A 16,277-nucleotide genomic window follows, 5' to 3' on the forward strand; every position below is an offset into this window, starting at 1 on the left:
GGGTCTAAGTGGTTTTGTTTGCTTAGTATAAAGGCTGGGAGGGGGTTGAGCTGCTGGTTAGGAATTAACAATAGATAGGTTGAGAAAGAACTAGAAGGGAGTGCTGCTCTTCACACTGAAGCAAGGGGGGAGTGAGATTTCTCATCTTTAACAACAACAACAACAAAAATAAATCACAGTGCCAACAAGAAATTAAAAAGAAAATTATACACATACACACACACACACACACACACTCCCTCAACAAACTTAATATTCTTTTCAGTGGACCAGAAAACCTTTGGTGTGACAAGTCAAACTTTTGAGGAAGCTACATCCTGGAAACAAACTTTGCTGTAAGCCAACTGCCAGCTAACCGCACACATCATTTGATGATGTGAAGGTGGATGGCTGTAAATTTTCCTAAGTGGTGAGAAATAGAGAACGACTTTTAATAATGTCATTTCATTTGCCCTACGGTACATTGTTCAGCCATAAAATCATGAAAACCAGTAAGCAGGTTTTTGGCCAGAAGTTATTTCTCTCCTTTTTTCCATTTTAATTGCAGACTGCCTTCTCTGTGTTTGGGAGAGAGTAACTTCAAAAGATATCTTCCTTGTCTTCCAACAGCCACACTTTGAAATCTAAGCCAGTGTCCTGTAAAACTCTTACAATCTAGAGTAAATACAGACAGTTTGGCACAAATACCCACACTTGAAATGGAAGCTTTAGGTCTATTGTTTGATCTGAAATGGATTATATTACATTTTAAAATGTTTTCTTCAAAAATTATTTCGATCAAAGCAATCTTTCACACCAAAAGGTCTTATTTCACTGAAACTGCGAGTTGTTAAGAAGGTTAATTTCCTCTCAGTAATGCATCTTCTTTATTTACATATTTTAAGCATCTGATGCCTGCTGAACTCTGCCCCAGATACTGGTTAATGTTTAAAACAATAGCAGATCCTGTTCCTGCTAAAACCTTCACAACCTAAGAGAAAATCAACATATGAGAAAATTTTAACTATTATTTCCATGTCAGAATGACAAGAAGAAACAAAAATGGGAGGAGAAAATAATATCCTGTCCTGAAGTTACTCCAGGACACCAAGGCTTTGACTGTACGTGCCAACATTGCCACTATTTTTTTATGATGATTCATTCCTCCCATTGAATGCTGTGGAGACACCCCAACCGCACTGGCTTCAGATGTTGGTATGTGGAGGAGGCCAGCCCAGTGACCTGAGCAGGCACGTGGTTGTTACTGAGTTTGTAAGAGTCCAGGTGAAGTTCAACAGTTGCAATTTTGCATCTTAAAGACATCTGTTTAGTTACTTAACTCTCATTCTTTCTCAGGTGCCCTCGCTAAAATTTCACCTCTTTCATCGCCCTGCTCCTCACCTCTCCAAGGGACTCCTGCCAGCAGCCTGGTCAGCAAAATTTCTGCAGTGCAGTTTCCAGAATCTGCCGACACAACTGTCAAACAAAGTCTAGGTTCTCACAGGGCCTTAACTTACACTCAGAGTGCCCCTGACCTATCCCCTCAAATCCTGACTCCACCTGTTATATGTAGCAGGTAAGGATTTTTTATGAACTGAAGTTTAATAATAAAATTGATGATGGTTTTCCCCTAGAAATACCTACCACCAGCCCACGCAGCTTGGGGTTGATTTGCCAAAGTAGTTGACAACCAAGTATAGGATAATGTGATTTGTGTTGAATAGACTACAATAAAAACTTATGTTTTAGTAGTTTTCTATTAACAAAGTTTAGAATCCATGCAGTTCATACAGCTAATCTTTAGAGAGGATACAAAATCGTTAGCTGTATATGTTGCCTGTTTCCTGATGGTGAATATAGAAAATTTATAACTAAAAAATGATATCAAGTATTCTGTTGTAATGCTTCATTTTGTTGGAATGTTTGTACTTGTTCTCCAGGGAACTTGTTACATTGATATTAGCCATATTTAATCGTCAGTTTGCATTTCCCATTTTTACAGTTTAAAAATGTGTGAATAATACATCGCACAGGATGGCTGGACTCAAATAGTTTTCTGAATGCAATTTAAGCAATTGTATGTGCTATTCTATCATGTTGAAACAAAATTACAAAGTGTTATCTATCACAGAGGTTAAGAAAAAAATGGCCTAGCATGACTAGAGTAATTATTTTGCCAAGGTTGTCACAAGAAATAATTATCTCTTCTTACTGGTTAATGTATTTTTATTGTTCTTCACTAATAGTTTGAATAATTTATCTTAAAGCATTATGGTATTTTTTAAGTAGAAAAACAGTTGAATGTTTTTAACTATGAGAGTACCTTGAATAAAATAGTATTTCATTTCTGAGGTTGATGAGGATTACTGTTTGAATAAATGAGTAACATGTTGGTTTTCTAGTATCAAATATTACTTCACAGACTCAGCTTTTTTCAATATATTCAGATTTAAGAAATAGCAACTTATATTAAGCCTTATAATTTTCATTTTCATATTTTTACTCATAAGCTCTGTAAATTAAATGAATGTTCTTTATAATTTTTATTTTTACCTCCTTTCTCTTTACTGACATTTTTAAATGAGAAATTATTTTCATTTGTTCGCCCAGAGCCAAAGTTATTCTACTATGCAAAAGTTATTCTGCTGCCTTCTATGAGTTTTTTAATAAAATAATTTCTGCGGGATATTAATCTCATCTCTTTTCCACAAAAATGCAAGTTCTGTAGTAAACTATTCAGAAGATATATCATACTTCCCTGTTAGAAATTCACAACACACATGGCTTTATTAAAAGCTCTGAGAAGCTCTGTTAAAAGAATCCCTCTTTATTTATTTTTGTTGTTTCATTTAGTGTTTTTTGAATTTATTTGACCACAGAACCAATTTATTTGGGTTAACACCCAAGAATTGCTCACGGATCTAATGTTTGGCAGAACACAATTAAGAAACATTGTTTTATTGTATGCACCCTGAGCCAAGATGAAGCCCAGTGGAGTAATCTTCATCAAGGACATCTGGGTTCAGCATTTTTAGGGAGAGTCTCCCACTGTGGGTTCCGGACTTTGGGAAAATAAGTCCCCTACAGAAAGGAGAGAGATGTTCAGAAAAGCTCTACCACTCACATAGCTTTTTTCATCATAGTGTAGTTTTTTGTGTTTTTTTTTGTTGTTGTTGTTTGTTTGTTTTTGTGTTCTTAGCAGGAAGAATGCAATGGGATTTTTATAAAAGGTTTCAGAGAAAAACAAGAGGATTTCACTGTCTACTTGTTCAGTAATGTTTATAAATCCAGTAGTGTGTGTTTTATTTGTTTGGGCCTTATAAATCTGTAATTCAAACCCGGTTTTATTATTGCCTTAAAGGCAGCCACCCATGTAGGCACAGAGAGCTCCAGAAACACACGACTAATTGTTGTGGTTTCCCCTGCTGAACTTGAAGAGTTTGGCGTTGAATCCCAGTCTCTTGGCTGCTGTAATGTCTATGCAACAAGCTATTTTTCTGGCATGAGAGCTGGCATATTGGAAGTACTAATTTAAATGGTCCTTTTAGGTATTACTTTGCAATGAAAAATTTTCAGGCTAATAAACTCAACTTCTTCTGAGCTTCGTCTAAGAATGTAAGCCTACCAATTCCATCTCCTTTCTTTTTCCTTTTTGTCCTATCATTTTCTTTTTGTTCTCTAACCCAAACTGACAGATTTAATAATTAGAAATATTTTACAGGTAATGTTTTTCTATTTACACTCAAGGGTTGAAAAGTAAAGTTACTTAGTATGCAGATGAGGTCTTCCTGGAAAATGCTCTTCTGTTAGCGCACACACGAGCACAATTCAGGGAAAAAAAATGATGAGTTATTTAAGATATTAAACAATAAGCTATCACTACTTTTTTCATTTTAGAGTGGGTAGTCTGTGGTTAAATAACAAACAAATAAATCCTCTGAGACCCTTTGTAATATTAGTCAGAAAGAAAGAACCCAGCAGCGAAATGCAGAATCAAAATCTAATCATGAAGTCTCTAAACAAGATAGAAGAGGGAAGAGTCAGTTTATGGCCTGAGCCAGGTCATTTGTGGGGTTACTGTTTAATTTTTGAAACAGTCAAACTTCATTCCTCCAACACCCTCTGGTAGAGCGCATTGCTTACCTCTCTTAACTTTGTTTCTCTTGGTGGTTTATAGTACTTCTGGGGCCTGTTTCTCTCAACCAGCATCCTCTGTAGTCAGTCATACATTCACTGGTCATCAAAATACACCCGTCTTTTGTTCATTTCCCTAGGGCCTTAACAAGTAACTGATCAATCTGATAAAAAGAAGTCAATTTTTTATTTTGTAGCAAAACGTAAAATTCATATACTATCATTCTGTTTCAACCTATCCTGTCTTAAAGGTCTGTTTAGACATGAAAATATCGTAACCCAAATAAATAAATCTAACAATGAGGTTCTTTTTTTTTATTTTTTATTTTTTTTTTGAGATGGAGTCTCACTCTGTCACCCAGTCTGGAGTGCAGTGGTGCAATCTCCACTCACTGCAGCCTCCATCTCCCAGGTTCAAGTGATTCTCCTGCCTCAGCCTCCCTGAGTAGCTGGGATTACTGCGTCCACCACCCCACCTGGCAAATTTTGTACTTTTAGTAGAGACAGGATTTCACCATGTTGGCCAGGCTGGTCTTGAACTCCTGACCTCAGGTGGTCCAACTGCCTTGGTCTCCCAAAGTGCTGGGATTACAAGCGTGAGCCCATAATGAGCCTTTAAGCAGCCTGGCCCATAATGAGGCTTTCAAGCAGGCACAGAGGTATTTATTGTGGCAGATAACCCTTGTCCAAATATAGATCAACACCTACAAAATGGCCACTATAAGTAAGTCGCAGCCTATACCAGTATTCTCTAAATAATCTAACAAAATTTTACCATCACTTTCACCTCAAATATGATCTAGGTAAAGGAGGAGGAGACTGAGAGTCAAATGAACTTTCTAATCCTTTGTAGTGACTACTGTCTCACAAAAAAGAAAGCAGTACACTGCATATCAGCATTTATGTATCAAACAAAATGAATATTTTCACAAAACAAATAAGCAGAAGGTAGAAATATTTGATTATTGTTGTTTATCTTAATGTAGACGTAGATGGTATGTGCCTATGACTTTTCCAATGTTTTTTAGCTGTGGCAGACCATATTCCCAAGGGAATCCTGCTGACGAGCCCCTGGAGAGAAGTGGGGTAGCCACTCGGACACCAAGTAGAACAGGTAATTCATTGTTTTGGATTCTGTTTCCCAAAATGGAAATTGCCTTATTTTTGTTTTCCTGATCAAAACGGTGACCTACATTTCTGATTTTTTGGGGGGTGCTGGGAGACATGGTCTCATGATGTTGGCCAGATTGGTCTCAAACTCCTGGCCTCAAGTGATCCTCTCGCCTCAGCCTCTTGAAGTGCTAGGATTGCAGGCATGAGCCACTGCGCCTGGCCTGATTTTTTAAATTGCAGATTTAAAAAGACAAGGGAGAAAATTAAAATCATCTGTACCCCTACTCACTGGAGTTAACCATTGGTAAAGTTTGGGTGCAAAGCTTTCCAAAATGTTTTTATACATTTATACATGTGTATATTTCTAAAACACAAGAGGCCATTGTATATAATATATAGAACTATATAGAAATACTATTTTATCTTGCTACTTCTGACATTGGAAGTACTTTAAGTGGTTCCCCAAACATAGCAAATACTCAATAAACTTCCTTCAGGCACCTTACTCAGCTATGAGAAACGTCATAGGAGCTCAGAGACCATAGACGTCAGACTCTGGGTATTTACTGATTGGTCTTTTAGTTAGTACAGTTTCCTGCTGACTGAAATGGGGACAGTGAAAAAGGGCAGATAAGGAAGGAAGCCACAGGATTCTAAGAAATGGGATTGGATACATAGGATTTCCCATGCTCCCAAGCATATGCCATCACTCTGTGCTCTACAGAGCACTTTACTCCTGGGTATGTCAATTCAATTTCTCCCACCTCATGTGCCCATTCTAGAGTGTTATAGTCACTCAGTGGTTTAACGTATAGGGAGAGAAATAGAGAAAAAAGAAACATAAAGTCCTAGGATTTGTTAAAGGTATGAACTGTTGATCTAAAAAATATTATTGAGGGATTATTGAATGTCATGCGGATTACAGATTATAATTTCCATCTGTTTTACTTTGTTAACAGATGTGTGATGTTCTCCACCCTATGATCCTATATTCTTGGAGTGTAAGCTCATGAAAGCCCTGTTTCCCTAAACAGTATATTTACCATATGCATCTTAGCAAAATTTGCTTAAATGAGCCGCCTTTCCCCATTGTGGATCTCGTAATAAGTTGTTGTCTTTTAATTGTAGATGACACTGCTCAAGTTACCTCTGATTATGAAACCAATAACAACAGTGACAGCAGTGACATTGTACAGAATGAAGATGAAACAGAGTGCCTGAGAGAGCCTCTGAGGAAAGCGTCGGCTTGCAGCACCTATGCTCCTGAGACCATGATGTTTCTGGTAATCCCATATCATCACTTAACTCATTCATTTACTTGAGAGATCAGCTTCTGTTACAGATACTGACTTAGAAATGAATCTCTGAGGCCAGGCATGGTGGCTAACACCTGTAATCCCAACACTTTGGGAGAACGAGGCAGGCAGATCACGGGGTCAGGAGTTCGAGACCAGCCTGACCAACATGGTGAATCCCCATCTGTAATAAAAATACAAAAAAATTACCCAGGCATGGCCAGGCACAGTGGCTCATGCCTGTAATCCCAGCACTTTGGGAAGCCGAGGTGGGCATATCACGAGATCAGGAGTTCAAGACCAGCCTGACCAACATGATGAAATCCTGTCTCTACTAAAAATGCTGAAATTAGCTGGGCGTGGTGGCGCATGCCTGTAATCCTAGCTACTCAGGAGGCTGAGGCAGTAGAATCCCTTGAACCTGGGAGGTGGAGGTTGCAGTGAACCAAGATTGCGCCATTGCACTCCAGCCTGAGCAATAGAAGGAGACTCTGTCTCAAAAAATTAAAAAAAAAAAAAAAAGTAAATAAATAAATAAATTATCCAGGCATGGTGGCAGGCACCTGTAATCCCAGCTGCTTGGGAGGCTGAGGCAGGAGAATCACTTGAACCCAGGAGGCGGAGGCTGCAGTGAGCTGAAATCATGCCGCTGTACTCCAGCCGGGGCAACAGAGTGACACTCTATCTCAAAAAAAACAAAACAAAACAAAACAAAAAGAAATTAATCTCTGAAACATGAGATTTACAGATGTATTTCATCCAGATTACACATGTATTACAGCCCTTCCCATACTTATCAATATATTTTTTCTCTTTCCAAGCATTTTTGGTCTCTTAGTGGTTCTATTATCTGGTGATTAAAAGCATAAGCATTTACAGTTACACAATGATTACAGATATTTCTTAACCCAATCAAAAAGTATATACAGGAAAATGTATTATTTCATTCCTTAAAACAATATTTTATAAACAAAGAAAAGAAAGATGAAGGAAGGGAGGGAAGAAGATATTCATTGACTTAGGGCATCTGCTGGTTTTCTCTAGTACCTCCTTGACTTAGAACATAAACCAATATTTGTTTTTCTTGTATTGTCAGGCATATATTGGCACTAGCCACCTATTAAAATATCCTTTAATGATTACTACTTTGTGTATTTGAAAAGATCCATTTAAGGAGAATGGAAGCATACATTTGAGTCAACTTCATTGTGGGGAGGTGGCAAGTGGTAGAAAACTGTTGACTCTCAAGTGATCATCAATGGCTGCTATTACCATTTTTCTTTTACTGTATTTACTGTTTGTATTTCTAAGTCAGATAGATCATCAGGTAAAATAATTTATATGTTTCCTTATCCTCATTATCTATCTTTTTTTTTTTTTTTTGGCAAATGTGCTTTTAATAACATCCTCGTTTGGGACCAATTATAAAAAACCTTTACTTTTACATAGTGCATGTTTCTCAAGAAACAGTCGATCACATGAAATAAATTAAAATCCCTAAAAAATGTGGCAACATTAATCCTATGTCCATTTTAAAGCATTAATATAAACTTAATAATAATGGTAGGAATGATCAAGTCCTCCTACTCATGGATTTCTTTTGAGAGCTTAATTTAAGAGGAAACCCTCATCTCTGAAAAATTTACATAACTATGAAGAGACGTAAATTTACATGCAATTACAGAATATTCTGAAGTCTTTAAAACTTTATTTAAGAACCTTACAGTAGACCCAAAGTAGTTATACTAACTTATAGAAGAAACATCCATGTTTTTGCTGGAGTGTATATGGACCAGTGATAGGCAAGCACCTAATAGTGCAAAATTTATATCTGAAACAGCATTAGTTCCTTTCCTTCTTACTTTGGGGTCAATGTCTCGTTCATCTTGACTTTTTTAAGCAAAATCACTTATTCACCTTGGAGTTTTAAGTCATTTATTTCCAATAGCCACAGTTGTTACTGAATTTAGCAAAGCACAAATTGCCCTGTAGAAAAACTGCATGCTGTTTAAGTATTTGAACGTTAAACATTACAGGACAAACCAATTCTTGCTCCCGAACCTCTTGTCATGGATAACCTGGACTCAATTATGGAGCAGCTAAATACTTGGAATTTTCCGATTTTCGATTTAGTGGAAAATATAGGAAGAAAATGTGGCCGTATTCTTAGTCAGGTAAGAAATGCATTCATTCACACTAATTTAAATATAGGAAAAACAGTTCCTTGGTTGCTTAAAGCTCTGTAAATTGTTGACACTTGTGGATAGGTGTTGTGTGGAGAAAGGAAGTTTTAGAACACTGTAGATTCCTTGGTGGTGGGTTAACAAAAGAAACTGGAACTTCAAGTGAGTCGGATGTCATATTCTACAATTAAAATATGATTTATTTTTAAAGACAAAGTAGGCGGGGATAGAGATACATAGACAAGGGACAAATGATCTAGAATTCATAGAATTAAGCAAAAGAAAATCTGACTGAAGCCCCTAAAAGAAGAAAACTGCCTGTTTAGAGATACTAACTTATTGTCTGTAATTATTTTCAATGACTTTTTAAAAACTTTTGAATATTACAGCACTTAGACCTTATCAAAGGTAATACATTGTGCCAAAATGTGTTTCCTCTTAGTGCTCTGAGAAACACATCACATAGAGTTATAGAATAATACTGTTGCTGCATAACCAGCCTCTGAGTATTGTTTTCTTTAGGCTAGACTACTTTCATGGCTTTTCACATAAATAATTATTCGTTTTGCTGAAGAAGAAAGAAAACAAGTAGAAATTAAGAATTTGAAAATGTTTCAAACCACAAAACAAAATGATAGATTTGCTGTACTACGGAATACCCATTGAAATACACACCCTTAATTAATAAAGAGGATGGTGCGATAATGTGTATCAGCTTATCTTCACATGTTTTAGATGTGTTCTTATCAATTTGAGTAAGTATCACAGCAGAGATAGTAAGGACCATCAAACTTGTGAATATCAGACTTAGGTAAGAATTCAGGACCCAACCCAGATTTATTGGGGCCACTAACACTTCTCTGCAAAACAATAGAAGAGAAATCACTGAAATGCTGATTTCTATGCAGTGCATCAGAGATGAGCTGTCTTTGGACCACTCAACACATGTCTCAATGTGGAACTTCGTTTGGGGTGAGGATCCTAATCTGTGAAGATTTAAGGGAAAAGATAGCAGGCCTTTCTTCTAGTGTTTGATTCTACAAGCACATATGGCTGTCTAGTCTGGGGGTACACTAACATTATTGATGGAATATGAGACAAAAAATTCTTACAAAGTCTGTAAAATATTCAATTTTGCCTCTGCTAGACTCTATTCTGTCCATCACCATGTTGAGGAATATAATGGCAGCCCTTGCACTTTACTAGGAGTTGAGAGTCCTGTTCTTCTTCCCTTCCTTTCTTCTCAGTGCTAAGCAACGTCTCACACTAGCTGATCTTAACGACAGATTTAAGGATAGTTGCTCTGTCCAATTCACCTTAGCCTCATACCTTACCTGGAAGACTGTGTATCTTCTTTCTGAAACCCATGGCAAACTGCAACTTTGAGGGAGTGATCTTTCCTGCAAATAAGCCTGTAATAGGGCCACAGGATGTGGCAATGAACCAAGAAGCATTTTCTCTCTTTATTTTATTTTAGTTTTTTTTTTTACTAGGGAGTATGTTCCCTGGTATAGAGACACACATCTCATTTTATATTTGATGTATATCTCACAGACTCTCAAAAACTTAATCTTCACAGTAAATTTAGTGCAGGATTTTTTTTAAATATGTATTTTATAGAAGAAGAAACTATGACTTAAAAGAGGATATGCTACTCTTCTAAAGTCATCTAGTAAATATTCAACCCAGGATTCCAAAGGAGATTTATCCATATCAGAAGCCCAGGGTTTTTACATTCCTTCAATTGCTTCTCATATCTTCATAAAACACCTTGACTTATTATATGTTCAAGTTCTCCAAATGAGGATTCGGACCTAGTAGAAAAGTGGTTATGATAACAGTCGGTTTTACAGCACAAATGACAGCGTACAGAATTTCATTACAGGTACCAACCACTCCCTTGAAGTTCTGTGAGCTGGGAATGGGAGAAAACAACTTGACCAAAATTGCCACACAATGTTTTCTAAGAGTCCTGGATACCAGTAGACAATAAAAAGATTAAGGATAATTAACAATTAGATTCATGCAAAATTCAATAATATATCTTTTGTTCCAATCATGTTCCAAAAACAGAGTAATATATTGATATATGATCCTCATTAGTCACTGTTTACTTTCCCAATTTCCCAGACATTAAACTTTGAACAAATGCAGCTTCAGATGACTTGCTCAGTAGAACTTTTTGAGATTTTTTCTTTTGAGTTTACAAGAACAAAAATTACGAAATTTTGGTTATGGAAAATATGCGTATATTTTTGCCATAGTACAACTTTAGGACAGTGAAATGATTTAATGTGAACATTCCAATACATCACCTTTTGGCTGAGACTAAGTGGAAAAAGTCTAATTTCAAAAGATTTTTAAAGAGACATGTACAATGGAAGTAAGTCCTCAGTTTCAATATACAGCCTGCCTTTTGATAATTATCATTTTAACCAATTTAAAAGGACATCCTTCAGATTTTGAAAAGGCATTTAGTGTTTTCAGTTACCAATATTTACCATCGTTCTCTTTACGTCTGACACACACATAGAGATGTTTCATGTTTCATAAGGCTTTGTCTTTTTTTTTTTTTTTAACAGGTATCTTACAGACTTTTTGAAGACATGGGCCTCTTTGAAGCTTTTAAAATTCCAATTAGGGAATTTATGAATTATTTTCATGCTTTGGAGATTGGATACAGGGATATTCCTTGTAAGTATGCTTGATTTGTGAAATAATACTTTTAAAATATGTCCAATTTGCTGTGGGTAAGTGGGATAGTGAATCATTAGCAGGTAGCACAGAATTACACATGGTAGACACTCAATATGGAGACATCATATGGTGATTAGGAGATATCACCTGTGTTAGAATCCTGGCTCCTTTACTTTTCAGCTGTATGAGACCCTAGAGTTTACTTAAGCTCTATGTGCCTCATTTCTTAGTCCATAAAATGAGGATTATAATACCTGCTTCATATGATTGTTGGGATCAAATAAGATTATAATTTAAGAGGTTATTTGAGTGCCCGGCACACAGTAATTCCAACATAAGTCCACTTTAATATGGCTATTTTTTGGAAATAAATAAACACTAAATTTATTGCTCATTTAGTAACCCATCCCTTTTATTGGGTGAATTCAACTTTTGTTGTGGCATCTGAAGAGTTAAGTCACTATATATGTTTTCTCCACATAAGATAAAGTTGGCTGGTGTTTAGAGGGACAGGAGGATGGTGGTCTGATGAATAAAATAGAAGAGACATCTGGAAGTGGTTATGGAAAAATGATGAGAAACATTTTAAAAAATCAGGTAAATGGGAAGACCCAAGGGAAACACACAATCAAGAATTCAAGCTTTGAGTCTTGAGGGAATAAGTTTCCCATTTATAATAACAAGAAATTGGAACACAGAGGAGATGTTAAATTTTCATTATGTAGCATTTCAGGAATCATCAATCAGAACACGTGAGTAAAATGGTCCTACAGTGCTACAAAATATATGGTTTGGGAGACAATGTCTATAGGTCCAAACAGGGAAACTGCAGAGATGTTCAAAAACCATGTAACATATTAAGGAAATAAATATATAGAAAGAAAAATAATCAAACATAATATGTTGATTGGAGCATGTCTTGGAAATATGTTATTTAAATCATATTTTAGCTTTTAAGCTTTTAAAACTTTTAAAGTTTAAAACTTTTAAGCTTAAAAGTTTTAAAAGCTTTTATATTTGCTTTTATGCACCTCAGACTTCAGAGTCCCGTAACTTTGTCATAATTGTAAAGAGCTGAAGTTACATTAAAAAATAATTAATACTGATAAAGCACAAGTATTTCCAGGAAGAGGTATCACATTAACCTAGGGATTTACTATGAGCATATTGTTTTCAAAATCCCATCCACATGCTATATTGGAATGAATATGCACCGCAGATAGTGTATCATAGAAAAAAAGAATGAAGAACTGAATCTACCAATGAGATTTTCTGAAGAATATGGGACCAAAATACAGTCAGAGTAAGGCAGTTGGAGTAAGGGAAAGAGGAACTGAACAGTACCAGGGCCCCTGGGAACATCTGGCTGACAAATCCATGAAAGTTGGAAGAGAAATATGAAAAAAGGGGTAGTTGGAAAGGATCTCAAGATAAGCCTTGCTTTCGTAATACAATTTTCCCAGGGCCCACCCTGGTTGGATGCCAGTGATTGACCTAAGTGTTCACAATTTCTCAAAGATTAAGGAGTTACATAAATAAACTTTTCTAGAAAGGAAGCCACTAAAAACACTAAACAGCTAATCACTAGACTGAATTTCCAAATTCATGTTATATTTCAGATGTATTTTAATGATACAATTAGCCATAGCAAAGTTCCACTGAGTTCAAATTAATACTAAACTCCATAGACATAAAAACTACCAACTTTTTCACAGGTAGTGTATCATTAAATCATAGTTGAAAGACGGCAAGTGTTTAAGTACAAAAATAAGTTTTCAGATTCTAAGATTTATTATTCACTTTTACATTTTCTTATTACATTTTTATATGTTACAAGTAAATAGATATTTTTTTTCCCTGAAAGAGTGGGTTCTTTATTCCAGGTGAAAAGAACTTGTTATAATAAACCTGCTTGTTCTATTAGAAGTCCCGGATACTCTCCATAAAGGGAATTTATTTACATCTTTTCATAGGAAAGCTCTAGCTTCATTTGTGATCACTTTTAACTAATAATGTTTCATATGTGCTGAGATTGTAAATTAATATGAATATTTATTAAAAGCTTCACTTATTAGTTATAATTAGCACGTACAAAAATTTGCTATGTACCTACTTATTTTAATATTTACTTTGGACTATATTTCTAATGGTTCTATCTAAATAAATCCTTAGTTGAAAAGAAGCATAAGAGGAACCGAAGTTAAAATAGGGTTGGATTAACTTTAATATGATAATGTGTGCTAATATTAGAAACTAAATTTCTTATTATAGTTCTAAGTGTACCTTTAACAGTTTTCAAGAGAAGAGGGTAAGTAGGAAAGCTTTTAAATTTGTAATTAGAATCCTGACAAAAATTGAAGGATCTAGATTTAAACAGAGAGTTAAATAAGGAAATTTCTTGTTAGTAGCAATAGAAAGACAGGAAATATGGTCAACTCAATAATATAAATGTGATAAAAATGTATTTGTTCAATCAAACTTAGGATAAATTAATGTATGGTCAATACCCAATTGCATAAGGATATAAATAATGTTTGGTGTCATTCATAGTCCCTTTCAGTTGGGCATTTTGCTTATTAAACAAAAATCCATTCGTATTCATTCATCAATCCAGTTATTTTTGATGGTAGTTTTTATTATTTTCAAAGAGTTTCCTCTCTAAAGTATATTCTCCCTAACATCTCTCATTCTGATTTAAGTTTGGGAAATGGGGAGAATGCCTCAGAAGTACCTGTGATCATGTAGCTATTTCATGGCAGCAATGAGAATAGTCCTGCTCAACCTATATTTAGTTCAGTTCAATCAAGCTATACATGATGTGCCCACTGATTTTAAAGATAGATATTGAAGTGACATGGTACATGCTAGAGGGGCAGAACTACCAGAGTATTAGCTATATTCCAAGAGAAAACAAAATATTCGAAGTGTTACCTCTATTCTTTACTACTTCCGCTTCCCCTATGGTGCGTAGGAGCATAGACAAAATTTTAAATAAAAAAATATATAAATTTGGATCTTAAAATCTGTGAATTTACATACAACTCCAACCCTCCACACCAGCTCACTTCAACTCTGTGCTTGAGGGAAAAGGAGAAAGTTGAGAAAACAAGTGTTTCAAGACGGAAGAGGGAGATGGGCGGACTCTGGGAAAGAGGTAGGGTGTACCATGTGCTAGTGTATGCATGTACGTCTATATGTTATTAAAGAGGGCGAGGGGGTTGCCACGTAAGTGAAGGCGTCATTGAGAAGGCTTGTCCAAAATGCAGAGATGAAGGAAGAAGTATGATGATATTAAGGATAAAATAAGGATAGCTCTGATAGCATTTCTTATCCTTCTCAGTTGCCTACCCTGGCCAGAACAAGAAGAGTAATCTTTGAGCATTTTTATGTATCACATAGAAACCTGTCAGTAACTTACATTGACCTTGCTAGCTTCTTTCCTGGGTGTCTTTGCTCCTGGGTTGGGTTACCAGAGAATTAATGACAAGAACAGTGGAGATGCCAGCACTTGGCATAATACCGAGTACATGCTAAGTGAATATTTGATTAATAAACATGTTATTGACTGCTAACAGGACAGATGGTTTTCTATTCTTCAATCTAAGTGATTGATGATGGTGTTATTCTCCTACACATACACACATACAACTTGATGTATATATTTAAATAAGCAGGTAGATTTGGTTAGCGATTTTTTAAAATTTAGTACTTTTAAACCTGTACTCGAAAGCAAAAGGAACCTTTTCAAATATATATACTGTCTTTACCTAGTTTTTAAATCGAGATTGTACCAGTCTCATAAAATGAGTATGGCAGCTTTTCTGCTTATATTTTCAGCACTAGATTATTTACTTAGAATTGATTGCTTGTTGAAAGTTTGTTTTTTTAAAAAAAAGCGCTACCTATAAAGTTTTCTGGGCCTGGGCCTTGGGGTGGGGGACAGGGCGGGGAGGATTAGAGCTCAAAAGCTGCGAGTTCACCTGGAATAGATATTATCGATTCCTTACCCCAAACAGGCTCTGCCAACACTATGATACTGCCCCCCATCCACCTCTGTACTGCTATGCTCATGCACAGGTTTCTCTGACTTGCAATAATAATATTAACTACTGGCATATAGTAATCTTCCCAGCTTGCAACAGGAGAAGATAATTTAACTAAGAAGCTGGCTTCCAACATATATCCCAAAAGTGGAACCCTACTCCCAGACTGCCATTTTCCTACCATACCAGGTCATTACTATCTTCTACCGATAGAAGTAGAAGATACTTTATTTTATTCTTACAAATCCAGCATTGACTCTGGGAGAAAGCTGGTAATCTATACTCGTTTTATCTTGTTCTGCAGCAGCAATTTATTTTACACGAATGATGTTTACACAAATTACAAACTCACCGTGTATCAGGCCCTTTAAAATCTATTTCCTTCTGTAATTGTCACAATTGTACTATGAATTTGGCAATATTATTCCTGTATTTTTAAGGTAAAGAAATGAGACTTTTTACTATATCTTATTTTTAAGATAAGGAAGTGGATTTTAAGTAACTCACCCAAGTTAGCATGAATAATAAATATTATAGCAGAGGTAAAACCATACCTGTCCTAAATCCAGAAAATTCTAGTATGATCAATTTCATAAATAGCCCAAGTACAGACATAAAGTATGATTGTAATTGTGTTGCCTGTGAATTATTTGTAAATGTAATGGGCTTATATCACTTGAGATGGTCTATACTCAGGGATATAGACGCCAATCTTAATAAAATTGCTCTTTCAATTATCAGATAATATTGGTATTCATATTTATGATTGACACAGGTATACAAGTTTTGCTATTTTCTCCTGAGTTTCTTTCTTCTTCTTCTTCTTCTTCTCC

General features: G+C 35.7%; 1 protein-coding gene across 1 annotated transcript in view; it reads left to right on the plus strand.

The window, feature by feature from the left end:
• PDE3A (phosphodiesterase 3A, cGMP-inhibited) overlaps positions 1 to 16,277 on the plus strand; it is a 311,744-nt gene that overhangs the window by 261,102 nt on the left and 34,365 nt on the right. Inside the window, exons 6-10 of the mRNA XM_011975469.1 lie at positions 1,336 to 1,555; positions 5,142 to 5,227; positions 6,355 to 6,509; positions 8,558 to 8,695; positions 11,287 to 11,398. Of these exons, the coding sequence (XP_011830859.1) occupies positions 1,336 to 1,555; positions 5,142 to 5,227; positions 6,355 to 6,509; positions 8,558 to 8,695; positions 11,287 to 11,398 (711 nt within the window). The remainder of the gene's footprint in view (positions 1 to 1,335; positions 1,556 to 5,141; positions 5,228 to 6,354; positions 6,510 to 8,557; positions 8,696 to 11,286; positions 11,399 to 16,277) is intronic.

The sequence above is a fragment of the Mandrillus leucophaeus genome, unplaced genomic scaffold (genome assembly GCF_000951045.1).
Source record: "Mandrillus leucophaeus isolate KB7577 unplaced genomic scaffold, Mleu.le_1.0 Scaffold156, whole genome shotgun sequence".
NCBI lineage: Eukaryota > Metazoa > Chordata > Mammalia > Primates > Cercopithecidae > Mandrillus > Mandrillus leucophaeus.